At 69.3% G+C, this 20,815-nt stretch overlaps 4 protein-coding genes and 2 non-coding genes across 7 annotated transcripts; 4 read left to right on the top strand and 2 right to left on the bottom strand.

Annotated features, from left to right (window-relative positions):
• Window positions 1-340: 340 nt before the first annotated feature.
• CCKBR (cholecystokinin B receptor) lies at window positions 341-3,856 on the bottom strand. Its single transcript, XM_066177262.1, has 5 exons — window positions 3,617-3,856; window positions 2,457-2,708; window positions 1,925-2,180; window positions 1,727-1,854; window positions 341-1,423 (listed from the first exon to the last, which is right to left on the bottom strand). Exons 1-5 carry the CDS (start codon window positions 3,765-3,767, stop codon window positions 906-908), a joined length of 1,305 nt encoding a protein of 434 aa, XP_066033359.1. The 5' UTR covers window positions 3,768-3,856; the 3' UTR covers window positions 341-905.
• Window positions 3,857-4,378: 522 nt separating this feature from the next.
• Window positions 4,379-7,659, bottom strand: CNGA4 (cyclic nucleotide gated channel subunit alpha 4). The gene is made up of 5 exons (XM_066177259.1): window positions 7,547-7,659; window positions 7,253-7,366; window positions 7,054-7,160; window positions 5,482-6,474; window positions 4,379-5,403 (listed from the first exon to the last, which is right to left on the bottom strand). Exons 1-5 carry the CDS (start codon window positions 7,657-7,659, stop codon window positions 4,379-4,381), a joined length of 2,352 nt encoding a protein of 783 aa, XP_066033356.1.
• A 972-nt stretch (window positions 7,660-8,631) lies between these two features.
• Window positions 8,632-17,222, top strand: FHIP1B (FHF complex subunit HOOK interacting protein 1B). Its single transcript, XM_066177258.1, has 14 exons — window positions 8,632-8,705; window positions 9,070-9,111; window positions 10,603-10,868; window positions 10,945-11,193; window positions 11,584-11,970; window positions 12,644-12,802; window positions 12,884-12,970; window positions 13,067-13,234; window positions 13,419-13,498; window positions 13,714-13,886; window positions 14,481-15,434; window positions 15,505-15,683; window positions 15,940-16,102; window positions 16,597-17,222. The coding sequence occupies exons 3-14, from the start codon at window positions 10,731-10,733 to the stop codon at window positions 16,866-16,868; spliced, it is 3,009 nt and encodes a 1,002-aa protein (XP_066033355.1). The 5' UTR covers window positions 8,632-8,705; window positions 9,070-9,111; window positions 10,603-10,730; the 3' UTR covers window positions 16,869-17,222.
• Window positions 17,223-18,521: 1,299 nt separating this feature from the next.
• On the top strand, window positions 18,522-20,815 carry RPS11 (ribosomal protein S11). Of its 2 annotated transcripts, none has more exons than XM_066177256.1 (5): window positions 18,522-18,602; window positions 19,305-19,436; window positions 19,653-19,728; window positions 20,154-20,308; window positions 20,609-20,815. In XM_066177256.1, exons 1-5 carry the CDS (start codon window positions 18,588-18,590, stop codon window positions 20,798-20,800), a joined length of 570 nt encoding a protein of 189 aa, XP_066033353.1. In that variant the 5' UTR covers window positions 18,522-18,587; the 3' UTR covers window positions 20,801-20,815. The 2 variants fall into 2 exon arrangements, with proteins under 2 accessions (XP_066033353.1, XP_066033354.1); XM_066177257.1 differs by having other exon boundaries at window positions 20,154-20,283; window positions 20,609-20,776.
• Window positions 19,821-19,905, top strand: LOC136286165 (small nucleolar RNA SNORD35). Its single transcript, XR_010719802.1, has one exon. It is a non-coding gene; the product is annotated as a small nucleolar RNA SNORD35 (small nucleolar RNA).
• Window positions 20,419-20,508, top strand: LOC136286164 (small nucleolar RNA SNORD35). Its single transcript, XR_010719801.1, has one exon. It is a non-coding gene; the product is annotated as a small nucleolar RNA SNORD35 (small nucleolar RNA).

Below are 20,815 nucleotides of genomic sequence, written 5' to 3'. Positions count from 1 at the left end.
GGCCGAGCGCGGCGGGGGCGTGGCCGTGAGGGGGGGCGTGGCCGATGTCGGGGGGCGGACGGGGATGGGGCGTGCCAACCGGGGCGGGGAGCCGTATGCAAATGAGGGAGCCGGGCTCACGTAAGGCGCGCGGGGCACGATGGGAGATGGAGTCTTGGGGATGGCGGCGGTCCCTGGGGTCCCCCTCCCCTGGGGTCCCCCCCCGCGTACGGTCACACCTCCGGGGTGGCACTGGGTGCACCGGGCCCGGGGATCCCATCCCTCAGCTACCGCCGCCGCCGGGCTCAGCGGTGCCCGCCGCAGGGCGTCCCAGCCCGCAGCCCCCCGAGCCTGGCGCGGTGCCGACCCCACGTCCCGCCCGGAGCTGCCCCGCGGAGCCTCCGTGCCGGCGGGCCAGGAGCGCTGGGAGCAGCGGCGCAGTGGGCACAGGGTCAGTTTATTGTGACCGTAGCCGGGGAGCGGCGCGGGGAGACCCCGGGCTGAGCGGGGCTGGGGGTGCCTCGACCTCCCTCAGCCTCTGACCTGCGCAGCCCCAAGGGTCCTCCCGCCCGTCCCTCGCCCCCATCCAGCCGGGGCTCGGGGGCGCTGGGGTTGAGCGGGGGATAGTGGGCAAGGTTGTCCCGGGAGGGCGGGAGGCTGTCGGTGCAAGGGACAGGGGCACGGGGGTGCTGGCAGGGCAGGGGTTCATGCTCGGGGGGGGGTGGTCCTGCTGGGGGTGTCCAGCTCGGGGGGCGGCCCAGGCACTGGTGTTAGGGGGCCTACGGGGGTCTAGCTCAGGGGTCCCAGGCTGCTGAGGATGGTGTAGCTCAACTTGGAGAGAAGGGTGTTGGCCATGGGGGGCTCATGGGGGTCCTGCTCACGTGGGCCCCAGGCACCAGAGTTGGAGGGCTCAGGGGCGTTCCAGCTCAGGGGGGTCCCAGGCTGCTGACGGTGGTGTAGCTGAACTTGGAGAGCGAGGCACTGGCCATGGGGGGCTCGTCCTCGGGCGGGCGGCGGGGGCAGGTGCGGCGGCAGCCCCAGCCCGCACAGGTGGCCCCAAAGGCCTTGCGGAAGCGGCGGTTCATGAAGCAGTAGATGAGGGGGTTGGCACAGGCCGAGGTGTAGGAGAGCAGGTGGATGAAGGCGATGGGGGTCCCCGAAAGCGCCCGCTGGGCTGCCCGCGGGGCAAAGGCACGCCAGGTGTTGGCGGCGAAGATGGGCAGCCAGCAGAGGAAGAACATGGCCACGATGACCACCAGCATGCGGATCACGCGCCGCTTGGCTGCCAGCTGGGCCCCCGAGCTGTTGATGCGCGCCCGGTCCTGCTGCGCGGCCGCCCCCAGCGCCCGCAGCTCCAGTGCTGCACCCGGACGTGACAGCTGCAGGTAGCACCCGTCACCTTCATCACAGGCGGGCGCTGGGTCCCCCCCAATGCCACGCTGGGCTGTGGAGTGAGGAGGCATGGTCATGGCCATGGCACCGGTAGGGACACGCTGCACTCCAACACCATGGCAGCATCCTCCAGGAGGATGGGATGGGGTGCAGGGGACACGGAAATGGCCGTGGCACCACGGGGACGTGCTGCACCCCAAGGCTACAAGGAGGTCCCCAGGAAAGCGGGGTATCCCTGAGGAACACACTGCAGTGGGCAGCAGGAGTGAGGGCTCAGCCCTGCCTCTCCTCCTGGGGTGGGCACTCTGCCCACACAGGAGTCGTGCCAAGCTTCACCCCCGCCCCATCCCCTCACCTGCCACCTCCCTCTTGACGTCCAGCTCGAAGCGGATGCCACGGTAGAGCTCGCGGGAGATGAGCCCATACGCCACCGTCATCACCACGCCTGGGATGAAGAAGAGGACGAGGAGCAGCAGGACGTACCTGGGACAGGTGGCCCCGGTCACTCGGCATCCCCTCAGCCCCGCGGGGCTCCTCCCTCCCCGGGACTCACCAGACCTGCCGGACGCGCTCGCTGGGCCAGTGGTGCGTGCACTGCGCGGGGGGCGGGCGGGGCGCGGCGGGCCGCGTGGTGCTGTACACGGCGTAGGGCAGCATCAGCAGCGCCGCCAGCGCCCAGGTGCCCGCGATGACGCGGCAGGCGTGGGACCGCGTCTGCCAGGCGCGCGACTGCAGCGGGTTGCAGATGGCACTGTAGCGCTCGATGGCGATGGCCACCAGGCTGAAGGTGGACACGGCCACAGAGACCCCTGCGGGTCGCAGGGGGTGTCAGTGGGCATGGCGTGACGCTGCACAGGCCCCCACCTCAACCTGCAGCCCCCCGCTGTAGTCCGTGTACCCACGAGGTAGGGGGTGTATATGTACCACGTACCCGTGAGGTAGGGGTAAACGCCCACACGTCCACGGGGCAGGGACGAGCCCCCTCCCTGTGCCCCCATGCACTAACAAGGTAGGGACGGGGCCCCCCTGGTGTCCCCCACCCTACCCATGAGGTGGGGACAAGCCCCCGCTGTGCCCCACCCTACCCATGAGGTAGGCGACGAGCTTGCAGACGACGTCGCCGAAGATGAAGGCGCCCATGAGGCCGGGCAGCAGGGTGAAGGGCATGCAGCACAGCGCCAGCAGCAGGTCACTCAGTGCCAGGGACAGCAGGAAGCAGTTGGTGACGGTGCGCATTCGCCGGTTCAGTGCCAGCACAGCCACCACCAGCGCATTGCCCCCGACGCTCAGCACGAAGATCAGCACGTACAGCACCACGCGCACCGCCACGTCCAGCTCTGTGGGCAGCAGGGCACCGGCGCTGCGATGGGACCCCAGGTGCGCCCCCGAGGCACCCAGGTGGCACCCTAGAGGCGCTCTGAAAGCACTCCCGAGGCCACCATAGAGACACTCCCATGGCACCCCATGGCTAGCCCGGTGGCCCCCCAGACACACTCTGAAGGCACCCCAAAGGCACCCCAACACAGGCCCAGGCACGGGGACACCCGGGCTCCAGCGTGACCGGTGCGGGCTCGATGGAGACCCGCTAGATGAGTGCATCGTTTCCCCCCGCGTGGCATTCGCCGGGATTTGGGGCGAGCCCCACGCCCCTCGGCTCAGTTCTGTGAGGCCGGGGGACCCTTATCCGGGTGGGTGCCCCCATCTTGCCCACCCTCTGCCTCGGTGCTGAGCCGCGGCTCCCCCGGCGGCGCGGGGACCGGGGACGTCCAGCCCGGAGAGCGGAGCGACGAGCCGGAGTAGGGGCCCCAGCCGCGGGGTGGGATGGGGGCGTCCCAGTCGAGGGTTCAGTTGGAGGTCCCGGCCCCGGCAGTGGGGCAGGGGTGCGGGGCGGGCGGTGTCTGTGTCCGCCGGAGTCCCCTCCGCCCTCCTGCTGCCACCGGCACAGCCCGGCGTGTTCCCTCAGGCAGCGCCGACACCCGCATAGGGACCGCTGGGCAGCGCCGCGGCCACCGAGCTCCCGCCCGGGGCGCGGGGCTCGGGGACGAGGGGTGCGATGAGGGGCACGGCGGGGAACGGCGGCGGCACCGGTCGGGGACCGGGAGAACCGGAGCGCGGGGCGGCGGGCACCGGGGTGGCACGGCGGGACGAAGCGGGGTGCCGGCGTGCCGGGAAGCGCAGGGCCGGGCACGAAGGGGGAGTCCCTTCCCGGGTCCATCCCGCTCCTTCCCCCCGCCCCTGCTCTCACCTCTGGGCGCCGGGGGCCCGCGGAGGCCCCTGCGGAGGAGGTCGCAGACCGAGTCGTTGGTCCCGTTGCCGGTGCCGGGTCCGTTCCCGGTGCCGTTCCCGGAGCGGCAGAGCATCTCCTGCAGCGATTCATTGAGGGGCCGGGGGTCCATGGCGGGGACCCCCCCCGCCTCCCCCCGCCCCCCCCTCCGGCAGGAGGCACCGGGAAGGATCAGGCACCGGGAGGCTCCGGGAGGGACGAGGCTCCGATCCGCTCCGAGCCGCCGGTGGATAAGCGGGGGCGGCGCCCGGTGCGGGGCGGGCCGGGGGCGGGGGGCGGGGGGCGGTGGCGGCGGCGGGGGGAGCCCGGGGGGTGCCGGGGGGCGCGGGGGAGGCGGGAACACAGGGAGCCCGGGGAGGGGGGAACGGGCGGGGCCCTGGAGAGCAGCGGGAGCGGGGCTCGGGGAGCCCCGGGCTGCAGCCGGAGTCCTGGGCGGGTTGGGCAGCTCGGGGGGCTCGCCGGGAGCGCTCTTGAGGCACCGGGAGGCGGCCGCTGCCGCCACCGCGGTGTCTGTCACCGCGTCCCTGCCGCTGCCCTGGGACGGCCCGGCGGGGCCGGTGGTCCCGAGCTGCTCACGGCTCCAAAACTCCATGACCCTGACCCGTCCCCACCCCGGCTCCTTCCCCGTCCCAGTCCCCGTCCCGCAGCAGCAGCTGTCGGTGTCACCAGGCAACAGTGGTCTTTGCTATGTCCCCCTCCCGGTCACTCCTCAGCCCCGCGGAACTAGTCCCGCGGCACCCCCACCCCTCGTGGGACCCCGACCCCCCGATCCCCGGAGAGATGCGCCCCTCTGGAACTCCGTGACCCAGAGGGCCCCTGTGCCCTGGGGGGAGCCTGTGCCCCGCTGGGCCCATTCGTGCCACCGGGACCTCGTGCCCCAATCTGCCTCTGTGCCCTGGGCGGCCCCCGTGCCCTGAGGGGACCCTGTACAACGGGGTCACCATGTGCCTTGAGGGGAGCCTGTGCCCCCCTGGGGCCATACATACCACTAGGACCTCGTGCCCCAGTGTGACCCTGTGCCCTGAGGGGACCCTGCACCGTGGGGGTATCACGTGCTTTGGGAGGGCCTTGCATGTCGCTGGGACCTTGTGCTCTATGGGGACTCTGTGCTCTGTGAGGACCCTGTGCCTTAGATGGGCCCTGCACCCCCGTGACACCCCAGCCTCCTGCAGAACCTGGTTCCTGGGCAGGACCCTGTGTCCTGGGGGCACCCTGCACCTTGGAGGGACCCTGTTCCCTGAGGGGACCGTGTGCCCTGAGGATGCCGTGTGGCTTGGCTGAAGGCTGCATGCTGGGGGGGCCCTGTCCCCCAGTAGGGCCCCGTGTCCTGGCAGGCCGCCGTGGTGAGGCCGTTCCTGCTGCCCCCTCTGCCCGCACTGCTCTGTCCCGTTGTTGCTGCCGCAGCTGCAGCCGCCCCTCGAGGCGCTGGACACGCAGGTCCATGCGCAGGGCCCCAGCCTCCAGCTGTGCCAGCAGTCGGGCTGCCTGTGTCTGGAGCCCCTCCAGGGCCACCTCCAGCCCCTGCAGCCACCGCTCCGCCTCAGCCTCGGCCGCCAGTGCCGCCGCCTCTGCTCCGGTGTCGAGCTGGCCCATGCGCAGCAGCAGCTCCCGGCCCTTGGCCTCCATGGCAGCACGGGCACGGGGGAACTCGGCCAGCACCTCGGCCAGGTCCTCCTTGCCCAAGCAGAACAGGTCTGAGTACCCGATGCTCAGGATGTTGGCTGTGCGCCGGTTCCCTGCCAGGTTGCCTGCGGGGCGGGGGGCCGTGAGCCCAAGGGATCCATGACCCCAAGGCAGCCACGGGGCAGCATCAGGGCGCAGCTCACCCTTGATGTTGATGAGGCTGATCTCCCCGAAGTAGAGCCCCTCGCCCAGCACGGCCAGCTGCGTGACGCCGTCCTCAGCCACCACGGCCAGGCGGCCCTCGCGGATGAAGTACATCTCCCGGCCCACGTCCCCGCGCCGGCACACGAACTCCCCGGGCCCGAAGACCTGTGGCCGCAGGCGCAGCACCAGCTGCTGCAGCACGCCGCGCTCCCAGCTGCGGAACAGCCCCACACGCCGCAGGGATGCCAGGTGCACGCCCGCGGCTACCTCGGCCCGCAGCCCCCGCGGCAGGTGCCTCAGCGCCTCCCGCTCCGCCGGCAGCTTGCGCTGCGCCCGCAGGTGCTGCTGCCAGCGCTCCACGCGACCCCGCAGCTGCCCGCCCACGCCCCACGCCCGCAGGTAGCGCCGCACCGGCCCCGCATCGGGGTAGAAGGCGGAGGCGGCCGTGCTGAGGTTGACGATGACGGTGCTGATGCTGCCAGTGATGGTGGCGAAGCCCAGCACGGCCAGGAGGAAGCCGGCGGTGAGGAAGAGGAACTCTTCCTCGCGCTGCGGCGCCGGCGTGTCGCCCACCGTGGCCAGCACCAGCGTGGAGAAGTAGAAGCTGTGCAGGTAGCGGCGCAGCGGTCGGGTGAAGCCGGGGCAGACCCAGGGGTCGTTGCCCAGCCCCAGGTGTGCCGACAGCGCGAAGTAGAGGCAGCCGTGCCAGTGGATACCCAGCAGCAGGTACAGCATCAGCTTGGCCATGCGGAACACGTTGGGCCATCCCGTGCGCGTCTCGCAGCGGTCGAAGGCCTCGAAGAGTCGCGGCACCCGCAGGCAGCGGTTGGCACGTGCTGCTGGCACCCCGGGGACCCTGGGGACCCCTGGGAGCAGGCAGAGCAGCTCGGTGGGCAGCACAGCTATCACATCCCAGGGGAAGGTCCAGGAGCCCAGATAGCGCCACCGCGTCCGGCTGACGTCCCGCACCAGGATCCCGTCCTCTAGGAAACCTGAGTGGGCAGCCAGGGGAGCCACGGCACTACAGGGGAGCCAGGGCCCAAGGGGCAGGATTTGCTCAGGACCTCCCTGTGATGGGAGAGGGCTCGCATTGGGGACCAGGTAGGTGCCCAGCATGGGGCACAGGGAGGACCCAGGGGACAGGAACCCTGGATGAGCACCCTATGGCATGTCACTGGTGGTTCCCTGGGCTGCCATGGGACTGAGGGGGTGAGTGGTGGGTGCCGAGACTCAAGACCACTCACCCAGACATCCTCTGTGTGGGGCTGGGTGGCGTCTGTACCAGGTGTGAGTGTGTGTGTGTACATACCTATGCTTGTCCCTGTGTGTGTGTGTGTGTACATGTGCACACCTGTGTGTCTCTGTGTGTGTGTGTGTACACACCTGTGTGTGTGTCTGTGTGCGTGTGCATGTGTGTACATACCTGTGTGTCTGTGTGTGTACACACCTGTGTGTGTCTCTGTGTGTGTTTGTACACACCTGTGTGTGTGTCTGTGTGTGTGTACATACCTGTGTGTCTCTGCGTGTACACACCTGTGTGTCTCTGTGTGTGTGTGTGTGTATGTACACACCTGTGTGGAAGTGCACGGCGATGTCCAGCAGATACAGTGCATCACTGAGCCCGTCCAGGACCTGCCACAGCCCCGTGTGTGCCTCCTGCACCTCGGGGAAGCAGCACCTGGGGTACGAGTGGCATCACGGGGTGTCACTGGGACAGGGCCAGGACACCCCGCACCCCCACCCCAACACCCCACCCCTAGTGCCTGGCACCTGAGGACGAGGACGACCCAGTTGTAAAGGATGGGCAGCACCATGAGGCTGATCCATCTGTAGTGCCAGTCCCCGGCGGGGTCCAGGGTCCAGTTCCGGGGGGTGGCAGTGCGGCTGGGGGGCACAGGGACCTGGGGTCACTCCATCCCCATGTGGACTCCCTCTGCCCCACACTCAGCCCCTGCTACTAGTGGCTCTAAGGCTCAGCCAGCCCCCCAAGCACCTGTGGGGCTGAGGGAGTCCCTGCAGTGCCCCTACCCACGACCCCACAGGCGGCAGCCGTGCCCTGCTCACCCCGTGGCATGTCCAGCGCCAGCTCCAGCTCTGGCCGTGGCCATGGGTCCAGAGGTGCTGCAGGGCTGGAGCCAGGCCCAGCGGCGGGACAGGAGGGAGCCGAGGGTCTGCATCCTTCACAGCGGGGATCCTGAGCTGCCCGGTAGCCGGGGACCCACAGCAGCTGCAGCTGAGCACCCGGCATTGGCTGCCGCCTGCCCCGGGGCCAGGCGTGGTTCCTCAAGGGGACTCAGCCACGCGGCTCCTGCGACACTGGGTGTGTCCTAGCAACGTGGGGTCCCCAGGGCACCCGCTGGCCCCTGGGACACCTGGGCTGAGGCAGCCGCCGTGCCAGGTCCAGGGGCACGGAGTCATGGCCAGGTGTGCTGGGGCCCAGGTTAATCTCCGGGAACAACAGCCGGTGCCAGGCGGTGCCCTGTGCAGAGGCGGGAGCAGTTCCCGGTACCCGGTGCGCCTGCCAGAGCCGTGCTCGGCACGGGGTTACCTGGCGCAGGAGTGCCCAGTACAAGGTTATCTGGCACAAGGGTGGCCAGGGCCGGGGAGGGCCCGTTCCTAGGGTGCCCGGGAGAGGGGTTCTGGGGGTCCCGGCACCGGGGTGCCCGGTTCTGAGGTGCTCAGTGCTAGGAAGTGCAGTGTGCAGGGGTTATCCGCTCCAGGGGGTCCTAATACAGGGTCACCCGGTACTGGGGTGCGCAGTTCAGGGGGTCCCAGTACCGGGGTGCCCGGGCCAGCGGGGCGGCGCGTTCCGGGTGGTGCCCGTACGGGGGTTCTCGGTGCCGGGATTCCCAGCACCTGAGTACCCGGTTACCGGTGACGGGCTCAGAGAGGTTCCCGGTTTCTGGGGATGCCCCGCTCCGGGGGGTGCTCGTACAGGGCACCGGTGCCGGGCTGTCCCGGTACCGACGTCCCGGTTCCCCATTCCCGGTTCCCACGCGCCCCGGCCCCGCCCCACTCACGGCGTGGCCAATGGGCGCTCGGGATCTCCCGGGCAGGCCCCGCCCCCGATGCGTGTAGGCGTGTCCCCGGTCTGCGGTGGGCGTGCCCCCGGTCCGCGGTGGGCGTGTCCCCGGGCCGCGGTGGGCGTGTCCAGCGCGCGCGGTGCGTCGGGCGCGGCGGGAAGATGGCGTCGGGAGCGCGGGGCCCGTGGCGGGGGCGGGCGGTGAGCGGCGGCACCGGAGCGGACCGGGAGGGGCCGGGAGGCGCCGGAACGCCGGCAATGGGGACACCGGGAGCGGGGCATGCGGGGAGCGGGGCATGCGGGGAGCGGGGCGGGCTTCGGGGCAGGTCCAGCCGCCCTTTGCCGCGGTGCCGGGGTGCCGGGGTGCCCGGGCCGCCGCCCGCCCTTGGCCGCGCGGGGCCGGAGGGACCGGCCCGGCCCGGCCCGTGTCGAGGGCGCGGGGCGGCGGCGGGGACGGGTCCGAGCGGGCCGCGGTGCCGTGGGGCGAGGGGCCCGGTCCCGCTGAGGCCCGCCGGGTCCCGGGGGTTCGCGGGCCCGCGTCCGACGCCTGCTCTGCCCTCCCCAGGTGCGGCGCTGACGGGACGGGACCGCCGCGACCTTGACCCAGGTAGGCGGCCCGGCCCCGGGGCATCGAACGGTCCCGGTTGTGCGTGACCCCGGTGCTTAGGGCGTCCCGGTCCCGGTGTCTCCGTGGCTCCGGGACTGAGGATGCCCACGTGAGCAGCACCGTCCGCGGGCTGGGGGACCGCGGCCCTGGCGCGGGGGCAGCCCCGGGCTGTGACAGCCCCTCGCATCACCGGCGTCTACTGGAGAAGCCCCTGACGACCCCTCGGTGTCCCCCACGCCGTGCCCCATTTCCCGGGCACATCGGCGAGGCCGGTGCTCATCACCCACAACCTTTTGGCACTGGGTGCCGTCCTTTGCCCACGGTGGCCGTGCCCCGGTGTCCCTGTCCTGGTGGCCCCTGGCTGTCATCCTGTGCCCTCGGTGTCCCTGCCTGCAGTGTCTCTTTCGCTGGTCTGGTGGCACCTGGTCACTCCCCAGCGCTGTGGCTGCTCCCCGACCACAGCCTGTCCGGGCGCCCCTGGGGTGGTGCCACGGCCCCGTGCTGTGCCCCGGGGGCTGGGTCCTTTGGCATGTGGCAGGCACAGCCGGGCTGGGGTCAGGGGGCACTGGCACCAGGACAGAGGTGGTGACAGCTGGTGTCCGTGTCCCAGAGCATGGCTCTGACCGTGTGTCACACGGGTCCCTGCACTAGGGACGCCCCAGTGTGCCACACCGTGGCCTTTGCCTCAGTGTTCCTGCTGGGGCCGCAGTGGCAGGTCCCAGGGCTGGCACTGCCCCAGCATTCAGTGGGTCTAACTTTAGCAGCCACATGAGCACTGGCTGTGGGTGGGATGGGCTGTGCCAGGTATAAATAGACGAGCCCTGCCCGTGCTGTGTCCCACTGCCCCAGCTTCAGCCACTTTCCATTCCAGCCCCTGTGGTTTGGGGTGTTTTTAATGGCACTTTCACTTCCCCAGGCCCCATGCAAGGGCTGTGGCAGTGGCTCTCGAAGCCATTGCCCTTCCCTCATGCAGGTGGGGCACTGGGGGGGCCCTGTGGTGCCTCTTTGTCCCCAGGCACAGCGGTGCTGCCGGCTCTGGGGCCTGTCAGTGCTCACTCCTGTGCTGGTGCCTGCAGTGGCAGTGGTGGTGCTAGGGCACAGGGCCCTATAAATATCCTGTCAGCGCTGCTGTGCTGCACCGGCTGTGGGTGCTGCTGAGCGTGGGGGTGGGCAGCTGTCCCAGCTGTCCCGGTGTCCCTGCAGGCTGCTGGGTGCTCCCCACACCCATGCTGGGCCGGTCCCGGTTTAAAGTCCAGTACTGGGTGTGAGCAGGGCTGGAATCCAGAGTCCTCCAGCCACCACTGCTCCAGCATGCTGGCCCAGCCCAGTTCGCACTGCTCTGTCTCTCCTGCCTGCCCTTCCTCCTGATTGCCTTCCTTTCCTCCTGACCTTGTTCCCTCCTGGCTTCCCTCCTGCTTTCCCTTCTGCCTCGCTCCCTGCTGCTGGACGTGAGGTTGGTCTGGGGGGTCTCTGACGGCCCCTCTCCCTCAGCCTGGCCGCTGGCAGCAGCATGGAGGAAGGACCCTGGCGTCCCGCCCGCTCCCCTGTGCCCCCACGGTGGTGCCAGGCCGCGTCCAGGCTGGTTGGGGCGCCCCGGTGCCGTCCATGACCCCGTGCCCATGGAGAGGATGAGCTGGCTGAGCAAGCTGACCCCACGGGCGGGCGGGCAGCGAGCCCCCCGCAGCGCCAGCCTGCAGCCCCCCGTCACCGCCGACCCCGAGACCTGCCTCATGGTCTTCAAGAACCACTGGGCACAGGTGAGTGGGGTGGGGGGCAGCGAGGATCCCCTGGCCCTCCGGCCCCCGGCCCCCACTGCCAGGCCCCCTCCCACAGGTGCTGCGGATCCTGGAGCGGCGCGGGAGCAAACCGGCCCCCGATGACCTCAGCGCTGTCCGCAACAACACCTACCAGATGCTGAACCTGCTGGCTGAGGACCGGCCCTGGGGGGACGGGGACAAGGACAGGTCTCAGGGGGACGGGGACATGGCCTGTGGGCCCATCCTGGAGTTTGTGGCTGCTGAGAACCTGCTGGAGCGGCTCCTGTGCTGGCATCTGCAGGGCGACTTCACCGAGGAGAGGAAGGTCTGAGTGAGGGGAGCAGAGGGGTCTACAGCGGTGGGGGGTTTGTGGGGAGGCTGGGACAGGCCGGATCCAAGGGGTGAAGGTGATGGGTTGAGGGTCAGCCAGGCCAAGGGTAGGGTGCTGCCTCAGGGCACGTTCAGGTTGGGTTGGGCTGGAGGCTGCCCGAGCCATCCTGAGAACTCTGTGATGCTGGAGGAAATTCCTTGTGGAAGGAGCTGTCCAGCCCTGCCACAGATGGCCCAGGGCAGTGCTGGAATCCCCAGCCCTGGGGGAATTTCACAACCACGTGGATGTGGTACCTGGGGAGATGGTTCAGTGGGCTGGGTTGTGCTGGAGGAACAGCTGGCCCGGGTGGTCTCTGCACCTCTCCCACCGTGTCCGTGTTGCCAGGTGGAGCAGCTGAAGCTGTACGAGATGCTGATCAGCCAGGCCCGGCAGCCCCTGCTGCGGCACAAGCCGGTGCTGACGCCGCTGCTGCGCCTGCTCAGCGTCTGCGCCGAGCCCGCCTCGGCCCCGCTCGAGAACAGCCTGGTCCTGCTGCTCAACCAGCTCTGCGTCTCCGTGGCCCGCGAGCCGGCCATCCTGGAGCTCTTCTTCCACAGCCACACGGACCAGGGCCCCGCCAACCTCATCATCTTCTCGCTTCTCATCCCCTTCATCCACCACGAGGGCGCGCGGGGCCAGCAGGCGCGCGACGCGCTGCTGCTCATCATGGCCATGTCGGCCAGCAACCGCGCCGTGGCCCAGTCCATCACCGACAACTCCTACTTCTGCCCGGTACGGCCCCTGTGCCAGCCCCTCCCGGGCCGCTGCCCCGCTCCCTGCGGTCATGCCCCTCTCCCTGCCATGGTGTCCCCCTGCCCAGGGCGATGTCACCTCCCTGGGACAGTGCTGAGACCCTGCACTGCTGGCGCACGCTTGGGTTGCGTTGTTGGGGCAAGAGCATGGACAGGACTAGAAGAAGGAGTCCTGCCCTGCCTTGGGGATAGTGAGGGCACGGGTGGAGATTATGGGAGACTTGGGAATGATGGAAGCTGGGCGATGGAGAACTTGCAAGTGATGGAGAGCTTTGGTATAGAGGGCTTGGAGATGGTGGGGGATGATGTAAGGTTCACAGGTGATGTAAGGTTTGCCAGTGATGGGGGGCTTGGAGGTGACAGAGTAGCCTGGAGATGATGGAGAGCTTGGAGATGAGGGGCCTGGGGACGGCGCTTGGAGATGACGGGGGGACTTGGTGGTGATGGGAAGCTTGGTGATGATGGAGGGCCCAGCGCTGGGCTGGGGATGAGGGAGCCACTTGCTGGGGTCAGTGATGGATGCAGGGCCCAGCCCAGCTGCCCTGCCTGGAGCGCTGGAGTGGGGCAGGTTCCCAGGGTTTAGGGAAGGCCGGTGGGGTGGAGCAGCCGCAGGCCCGAGGGGCTGCAGGGCAGCCGAGTACATGTGTTCCCAGGTGCTGGCCACGGGCCTGAGCGCCCTGTACTCCTCCCTGCCCCGCAAGATCGAGGTGCGAGGAGATGACTGGCACTTCCTGCGGCGGGAGGACTGGATCGGCGTCTCCTCCCTCGTCCTCTTCATGAACTCACTTGAGTTCTGCAATGCCGTCATCCAGGTGGGGCCGGGGGGCTGCGAGGAGCTGTGAGGGGCTCCCCAGCCCCATAGGGGGCTGCCTGACCCCCCTGCGGCCCCTCAGGTCGCCCACCCACTGGTGCAGAAGCAGCTGGTGGATTACGTCCACAACGGGTTCCTTGTGCCTGTCATGGGGCCGGCGCTGCACAAGGTGAGGGACGTCTGGCAGCCGGTGTGGGGTGGGGGTCTCCTGCCTGCACCGCTGCCCGTGTGGGTGGGCAGGGCCCCATGGCTGCCCCTCCTGCAGACCTCGGTGGAGGAGATGATTGCCAGCACGGCGTACCTGGACCTGTTCCTGCGCAGTGTCAGCGAGACAGCACTGCTGAAAACCTTCCTGCGCTTCGTGCTGCTGCACCGGCACGACAACATGACCATCCTGGACACGCTGGTGGGCCGCATCAACAGCAACTCCCGGGTGAGCCCTGTGGCCCCCCAGCATCACCATCCCTATCCCCATCCTCCCCATCCTCATCTTTGTCCATCCTCAATATCCTTGTCCCATCCCATTCCCATCCCCTTCCCCTGTCCTGCCATGGGGTGGGTGGCACTGCCCCCACCTGCTCCGCTGCCCCTCTGACTGTGCCCCACACTGTCCCCAGCTGTGCATGGTGTCCCTGAGCCTCTTCCGGACCCTGCTCAGCCTCAACTGCGAGGATGTGATGCTGCAGCTGGTTCTTAGGTAACAGGGGCTGGGGTGGGGTGCTGAGGGGGCCTGGGGGTCGCCTGCTGCTGGCCCACCCTGGGGACTCCTCTGGGATGGGCCTGGGGAGTTGCTCCTGGGTGGGCATGTGGATGTGCGGCAGCCACATCATTTGCCCCACTGTGAAGGGGCTGGGGTCCTGTGCAGGGTCCCTGTGTGTGCCCTGCAGCTGCCCTGTGCCACCCTGCCCCCAGGTACCTGCTGCCCTGCAGCCACGTGATGCTGAGCCAGAAGCGGGCGGTGCGGGACCTGGACATCTACGGGAAGACAGCGGCCAAGTTCCTGTCCCTCATCCCGCGCTGCTGCCGGCCCGAGAGCCCCCCGCTGCCCCGGGACCGGGATGAGGAGCCCCCCTCCCGGGCCAGGGGTATGCCACTGCGGCCCCTCAGGGCCCCTCCACAGCCCAGCTTGGAGCTGAGCCCCACCCCACCGTCCCCATGGCCCCTCGGAGCTCTCTCCCAGCACCCCTGCAGCCCCTCAGACTCCCTTCCCAGCCTGGCGTGGCACTGAGCTGTCCCATGCTATCCCTGTGGCCCCTTAGATCCTGTCCCCCTCCTGGCTTGATGTGGAGCCCTCTCCTGGGGTCTCTGTGGCCGCTTGTAACCCACCCCTGCTCCAGCTTGTTGATGAGTGCCAGCTGTGCCATCCCTACGGCCCCCTCATACCCTGGCCCCATCCTGTCCCTCGTCTGAGCTCTGCCCCACTGCCCCCTGGGGCCCTGTCCCAGCTCAGCGCTGAGCTCCTGGTGCCATTCCTGTGGCTACTTGAGCGCCATCCCCACCCTGGCACAGTCCCCCATGCCATGCTATCCCCACGTTCCTGAGCCCTTGTCCTGGGCTCCCCTGTGCCACCCCTGCAGCTGCTGGGATCCCATTCCCATCCCAGCTCCATGATCGGCCCTGTCCCACCATCCCTGTGACCCCCGGCACCGTCTGTGTGCTGAGCCCCGTTGTCCCCGCAGGCCACGGCAGCCCCGGCGCAGACGCCCCGCCGGCCCCGAAGCCCTCCACGCCGTCCCGCCTCTCCTTCTTCATGCGCCAGGCCAGCGCGGGCCCCGCCGAGGCCGCGGCCCCCCGCTCCCCCGGGCCCCCCGCGGGCAGCCCCCCCAGGCCCGGCCCCCGGGACGAGGTGGCGGAGCTGGACAGGAACTACCTGGAATACCTGCGGGACGCGCGGCACAGCATCGACCGCTGCGCCTGGGCCTGCCGCGTCTGGTCGGCCCCCTACGACGGCGAGGACCCCCGCGCCCCCGGCCCCGCGCCCGACCCCGACAGCCCCCCGGGGCGGCCCCCGGGGCCCCCCACGCCACGGACTAAGAAGCGGGGGCTGCCCGAGGAGGGGGCGCGGGAGGCGCCGGGGGGGCCCCTCGGGGGCGACGATCCCGGTGCCGGGGGGCCCGGCCCCAGCCCCCGGGACGGGGGGACACTGGTGAACGGGGCACACGGGGTGGCTGAGCCGGGGCGGCCGGAGGGGGACGTGGTGGTGAAGAAGGTCCGTAGGAGCCCCCAGGGCGAGGGGGAGGGCGGCAGGGGGGCACCGAACGGGGCCCCTCGGGCACAGCCCCCTGGCTGGGAGCCCCTGCCCTCGGTGGACTCACTGTTGGAGGAGCTGCTGGCCCGCGTGCCCGCCGAGCCCCCCGGGGCCGGCGTCTCCATCGAGACCTTCACGGAGGAGCTGCGTGAGATTGAGGCCGAGATGCAGAACGGGGGCGTGGGGGGGGCCCCAGCCACCTCCACGGACCCCCCTGAGCCGCCCTTGTCCCATGAGGAGGAGGAGGCCTTTGCCAGCTTCGCCACGCTGCCCGAGGGGGACGCGGGCACCGGACGGGCACCGCCGCGGCCCCCGGACCCGCTGGCACAGGTGGTGGCCAGCCCCCCGCGGGCGGTGGGGCCACCCCCCAGCCAGCCCTTCACAGGTGGGTGTGGGGGGACGGGGAGAGCCCCAGCTCCCTGCGGGGCCCTGCCTGACCCCCCCCGTGTCCCCAGGCCCCTTTGTGTCGGTGCTCTTTGGGAAGCTGGAGAACATGCCCCACAACTCGCTGTATGTCAACTTCCTGCTGACCGGGCTGGTGGCCCAGCTGGCCTGCTACCCCCAGCCTCTGCTCCGCTCCTTCCTGCTCAACACCAACATGGTCTTCCAGCCCAGTGTCAAGTCCCTGCTCCAGGTATGGCCCCTGGGGAGCCCCTGCCTTCATGGAGTCACGGGAAGGCGTTGGAAAAGCCCCTCAAGGCCACTGAGGTTGCCCTGTGCTGCCCAGCCCACCCCTGCCCCACATCCCTAAGTGCCGCAGGCACATGGCTGTAACCCCCTCTGCATGCCCTGGTATCCCCATTCCTGTTGGGGTGCCCTGTGCTCAAGGGAACACCGCATCTGATGGGGACCCCTGTTCCCGAGGGGACCCCCATCCTGCTGTCCTGCAGGTGCTGGGCTCGGTGAAGAACAAGATCGAGAGCTTTGCTGCCAGTCAGGAGGATTTCCCAGCACTGCTCTTCAAGGCCAAGAAGTACCTGATTGCCCGGGGTCGGCTGGACTGGGCTGAGGGACCCGGGGCTGTCCCTGCCCTGCGGCGCACTGACACCCTGGGTGAGGACATGGCCCTGGAAGGGGGCTGGGGTCTGGGCTGTGCAGGCAGCTGGGAATGGCGCGTGGAGCTGGGGGCTGCCCTGTGTGTTGGCCAGGGTCTGGGGTCTGCATGGGGTGTTGTGTAGGGAGTGGAGGCTGCACAGGGGGGCTGGGGGCTGCGCAGCAGGCTGCGCGCTGTGTTGTACAAGGGCTGGCTGTGCATGGTGGGCTGGGGGTTGCTTTGGGGGTCCGGTGTCTGGGTGGGCCGCGGGCTCTAGGCAGGGACTGGGGAGGGGGCCTGGGGGTTGGTGCATTGTGTGATAAGGAGGGCTGGAGTCTGTGCAGGGGGCTGGAGATGTGTGGGGGAGCTGAGGGCTGCGCAGAGGTCTGGATGCCGTCCCCTGTGTGCCCGCAGCCACGAGCTGTGGGTCTGGGCTGGGAGCTGCACTGGGGCCCGGACGCCCCCTGTACCCCCCAGGCCCGTGTCACTGATCCGTCCCCTCCGTGTGCCCCAGCCCGCAGCCGGAAGCCGTCCCTGGGGGAGCTGCTGCTGCGGCACGCCAACAGCCCGACGCGCGCGCGGCATGCGGCGCAGCTGGCGCTGCAGGGGCTGCGGGACGGGGGGCTGCACCCCCTGGGCCCCCCGGCGCGGCACGGCGAGGCCCTGCGCGTACGCAACGCCGTCTACTGCGCCGTCATCTTCAGCGAGTTCCTCAAGGAGCTGGCGGCCATCGCCCAGGCCCACGCCGTCACCTCCCCGTTCCTCACCGAGCCCCCCGAGGAGTGACCCCCGGGCCCCCTTTTTAACCCCGGACTCGGACCTTTTTAATTTATTGGAGCGGAGCTGGGCCGAGGCCGGGCTGCACCTCGGACACGAGTGGCCGCCCCCCGCCCGGCGCCCCGGGGGAGCAGGGCAGGACCCTGGGGGCCCCCGGGGCTCGCAGGGCGGGGTCGCGGGGCGGGCTGGCTCTGCCCCCCTCGGCCCCCCGGGGGTTCCCGGGGCCCACCCAGCCGCTCTCTATGCAACCCCCGGGGTGTGGGGCTAGGGGGGCTGTGCATGGGGAGGGGATGTGTGTCTGTGCTGTGTAAAACCCTTGGGAATAAAGGGTCTGATTGAGGGCAGCGCCTCCCCACATCTGTGCAGCTCTCAGGGTATGGGGGGGAGCCCGGCCAGGATACCGGGGAACCCTGCACGGCCCGGTGACTGCATCGTGCTGCTGGCCTGAGACACCCTGTGTCTGCTCCCCCAGCTCTGGGGGCTCTGGGGGGCTCTGGGGCGCTGTGGGCAGCCACAGGGCCTGCGGTGACACTGTGACTGTTGGGGGACAGCAGGCGGCTCGTGGAGCAGGTGCCAGCATTGGTCCCTCCAGGTGCGGGGTGCCCCGGCCCCCCGGTGCTGCCACAGTTCCCATCCAGCATCGACCTGGGACACCCCCAGGACCCTGTTCGTGGCCCTCACCCAGAGCTTTCCCAGTGTTCCTGCAGGGAGAATGGAAATTGGGACAAGGGTGAGGATGGGGAGCTGGGGCTGTTTTATCCTGGAGGAGACTCAGAGGTGACCTTATCACTCTGTACAACCCCCTGAGAGGTGGCTGTGCTCAGGTGAGGCTGGTCTCTTTCTCCAGGCAGCACTGACAGAATGAGAGGACGCAGCCTCAAGTTGTGCCAAGGGAAATACAGGCTGGATATCAGGAAAAAGTTTTTTATTGAAAGGGTGATAAAGTACTAGAATGGTCTACTTGGGGAGGTGGTGGATTCACCATCCCTGGATGTGTTTAAGAAAAGACTGGATGTATCACTCGGGGCCATGGTTTAGTTGAGGTTAGGGTTGGGTTGGACTCGATGATCCTGGAGGTCTCTTCCAACCTAATGATTCTGATGCAGATAATTAGGATGGGATGGGAATGAGGGTGATGAGGATGGAGATGCACAAGTCCCTGCCAGGAGGGGACAGCCGGGGGGGTCGGGCTCTGCTCCCAGGGAACAGGGACAGGAGGAGAGGGAACGGCCTCAGGCTGGCCCAGGGGAGGCTCAGCTTGGCCAGCAGCAGGAATTTCCCCATGGAAAGGGTGCTCAGGCCTTGGCAGGGGCTGCCCAGGGAGCTTTGGAGCGCCCATCCCTGCAGGTGCCCAGGGAAGGGCTGGAGGCGGCACTCAGTGCTCCGGGCTGGGGACAGTGCAGGGCTGGGGCGCGCGCCGGTCCCGGTGCTCGGGGGCCGGTCCCGGTGCTCGGGGGCCGCTCCGGGGGCCGGTCCCGGTGCTCGGGGGCCGGTCCCGGTGCTCGGGGGCCGCTCTGGGGGCCGGTCCCGGTGCTCGGGGGCCGCTCTGAAGGCCGGTCCCGGTGCTCGGGGGTCGCTCTAGGGGCCGGCCCCGCCCCGCGGTCCCTCAGCCGCTCCCGCTCTCCGGCCCCGCCCCTCGCGTATACGTCACTTCCTGCCCCTGGCCCCGCCCCGGGTTAACCCGCGCCCCGCGCGGCCCGCGGCCTCTTTCCGGCCGCGCGCGCCAAGATGGCGGACACGCAGGTGGGCGCTGCGCGCGGCCCGCGGGATAACCCTGGGATAACCCCGGGATAACCCTTGGATCCCGCCCGGGATATCCCCGGGGAGACCCCTGAGAGGGTGATACCGGCCCAGCGGTGGCGGGGGGCGCGGGGGAGGCGGCCCGGGCCGCGGAGGGGCGGCGTGCGGGAGGGGCGGCGGTGCCCTCGGGATCGGGGGATGAGGCGGGCGGGGTTGGGGTCTGGGTGCGGGAGGGGCAGAGGGACCCGGTCCCCGGGGCCGATGGGGCGAAGGCGGGGCGGAATCTCGGGGAGGGAGGGGCGGCTGTCCCGGTTCGGCGGGATTTTTGGGGAGTGGAATCTCGGTGCCCGGGAGTTTCCGTGCCGGCGGGGGGGTCCCGTGTCCCGGGGCCGGCGGGACCAAGGCGGGGCCGGAATCTCGGTGCCCCACAGGGTTGGGGAGGGGAGCAGAGGGTTTCGTGCCCTGAGCTCGGGACGGGCTCTCGGTGCCCCGCGGGTTTGGGGGAGGACAGAGGGTCCGGTGTCCCGCGGCTGGAGCGGGGGAAGGATCTGGGTGCTCCGGGGTCCTGTGAGGTTTTGGTGCCGGGGAAGATGCGGCGGGTCTCGGTGCCGCGGGGCCGGGCTCACTCCCGGGGCTGGGTGTCCCCTGCCGGGGTCTCGGGGTCTGGCCCCGCCCGTGCTGACCCCCGGCCTGTCCCCACCGCAGACGGAACGCGCCTACCAGAAGCAGCCGACGATCTTCCAGAATAAGAAGCGGGTGCTGCTGGGCGAGGGTGGCAAGGAGAAGTTGCCCCGCTACTACCGCAATGTGGGGCTGGGCTTCAAGACTCCGAAGGAGGTGAGGGGGCCTGGGCTTGGGGCTGGTGGCCCTGATGTGGACGTGACATTTGGGGACAGGGTCAGTGGGGGCCTTGGCAGTGCTGCCAGGGCTCGGGGTCTCTGGTGGCTTTTCCCCACCTGAACCATTCCACGATTCCTGCGTGTATGAGTGTTCTCTGGACCCTGGTGGTGCATGAGCTGCACCTCCCCAGCTGACAGCCACCTGTCTCTGCAGGCCATCGAGGGCACCTACATCGACAAGAAGTGTCCCTTCACTGGGAACGTCTCCATCCGGGGCCGCATACTCTCAGGTGAGCTGGAGCATCCCGAGGAGGCCCATGGGAGGTGTGGGACAGGTAACCAACCCCCCGGAGGTCCCTGTAGCCTGCCCTGGTCCTGGAGCCACAAATGATGCCAATCTCACGATGGTCTGCTGAGCCCCCTGCGGGCCTGAGGACACTGCCACACGGCTTTACTGATGCAGGTGACAGGACCAGGTGCACTGCAGGGCAGGTGTGGTGTGGGGAGCATTGGGAGGTGTGTTAGAAGGGCTTGAAGAGGAGCCATCATTGGGTTTATAACTAAAATGGGGAGGAGTTGTGGCCTGGCAGTGAGGGGCCGGTAAATAAGCAGAAATTCCTGGAGTTGGTGTGTGTTGCTGCCAGGTGCCACACCTGGCGGTGCCCTGGGATCCCCCAGCCCCAGGTGTCTGAGGTGAGGTGTTCCCTGTGCCCAGGTGTGGTGACCAAGATGAAGATGCAGCGCACCATCGTCATCCGCCGCGACTACCTGCACTACATCCGCAAGTACAACCGCTTCGAGAAGCGCCACAAGAACATGTCCGTGCACCTGTCCCCCTGCTTCAGGTGTGTTCCTGTCCCCCTGCTTCAGGTGTGCACCTGTCCCCTGGCTGTCCCCACACCTGTGCTCACTGCTGCGTGCTGCTGAGCTCAGGCACACCTGGGTGGGCTCATAGCCCTGCCCACCTGGAGCCTGCCCGCAGGTTATGATGTCCAAACTCACGATGGTCTGCAGAGTCCCTCAGCTGAGGGGCTGCTGACAATGCCTCTGGCACGCACTGAACCGTGGGGCAGCTCCAGGCACTCCCCCCTGTGAGGAGCAGCCAGGCTGGGCGCTTCTGGGGCACAGGTGAGTCCCCAGGAGGTCCCTGACCCGGAGGTGTCATTGCAGGGACGTGCAGATTGGGGACATCGTGACGGTGGGCGAGTGCCGCCCCCTCAGCAAGACCGTGCGCTTCAACGTGCTCAAGGTGACCAAGGCTGCGGGCACCAAGAAACAGTTCCAGAAGTTCTGACACCTGTGGGGAGAGGCCTGGGGGGAATAAATATTGGGAACGTGGAGCTGCCTGTGCGTGTGAGCTGACATGAGCTGTGTGCA

Source organism: Chamaea fasciata, unplaced genomic scaffold (assembly GCF_029207755.1).
Source record: "Chamaea fasciata isolate MVZ Bird 193981 ecotype frontalis unplaced genomic scaffold, bChaFas1.0.hap1 SCAF_2, whole genome shotgun sequence".
NCBI lineage: Eukaryota > Metazoa > Chordata > Aves > Passeriformes > Sylviidae > Chamaea > Chamaea fasciata.
Note: the sequence above shows the minus strand (reverse complement) of the source record. Positions and strands in the feature narration are given on the sequence as shown.

Coding starts and splice junctions, on each gene's coding strand:
- CCKBR (XM_066177262.1), bottom strand. CDS start 3,767: ATGGACCCCCGGCCCCTCAATGAATCGCTGCAGGAGATGCTCTGCCGC. Junction 2,181..2,456: donor GCTCGTCGCCTACCTCATGG/GTAGGGTGGGGC, acceptor TGCGACCCGCAG/GGGTCTCTGTGGCCGTGTCC. Junction 1,855..1,924: donor GAGCGCGTCCGGCAGGTCTG/GTGAGTCCCGGG, acceptor CACCTGTCCCAG/GTACGTCCTGCTGCTCCTCG.
- RPS11 (XM_066177256.1), top strand. Junction 19,437..19,652: donor GCTTCAAGACTCCGAAGGAG/GTGAGGGGGCCT, acceptor CTGTCTCTGCAG/GCCATCGAGGGCACCTACAT. Junction 20,309..20,608: donor TTCCTGTCCCCCTGCTTCAG/GTGTGCACCTGT, acceptor GTGTCATTGCAG/GGACGTGCAGATTGGGGACA.
- CNGA4 (XM_066177259.1), bottom strand. CDS start 7,659: ATGCAGACCCTCGGCTCCCTCCTGTCCCGCCGCTGGGCCTGGCTCCAG. Junction 7,161..7,252: donor TGGGTCGTCCTCGTCCTCAG/GTGCCAGGCACT, acceptor CTCGTACCCCAG/GTGCTGCTTCCCCGAGGTGC. Junction 5,404..5,481: donor CAGCCTCATCAACATCAAGG/GTGAGCTGCGCC, acceptor CCCGCCCCGCAG/GCAACCTGGCAGGGAACCGG.
- FHIP1B (XM_066177258.1), top strand. CDS start 10,731: ATGGAGAGGATGAGCTGGCTGAGCAAGCTGACCCCACGGGCGGGCGGG. Junction 13,887..14,480: donor GCCCCCCTCCCGGGCCAGGG/GTATGCCACTGC, acceptor TTGTCCCCGCAG/GCCACGGCAGCCCCGGCGCA. Junction 16,103..16,596: donor GCGGCGCACTGACACCCTGG/GTGAGGACATGG, acceptor CGTGTGCCCCAG/CCCGCAGCCGGAAGCCGTCC.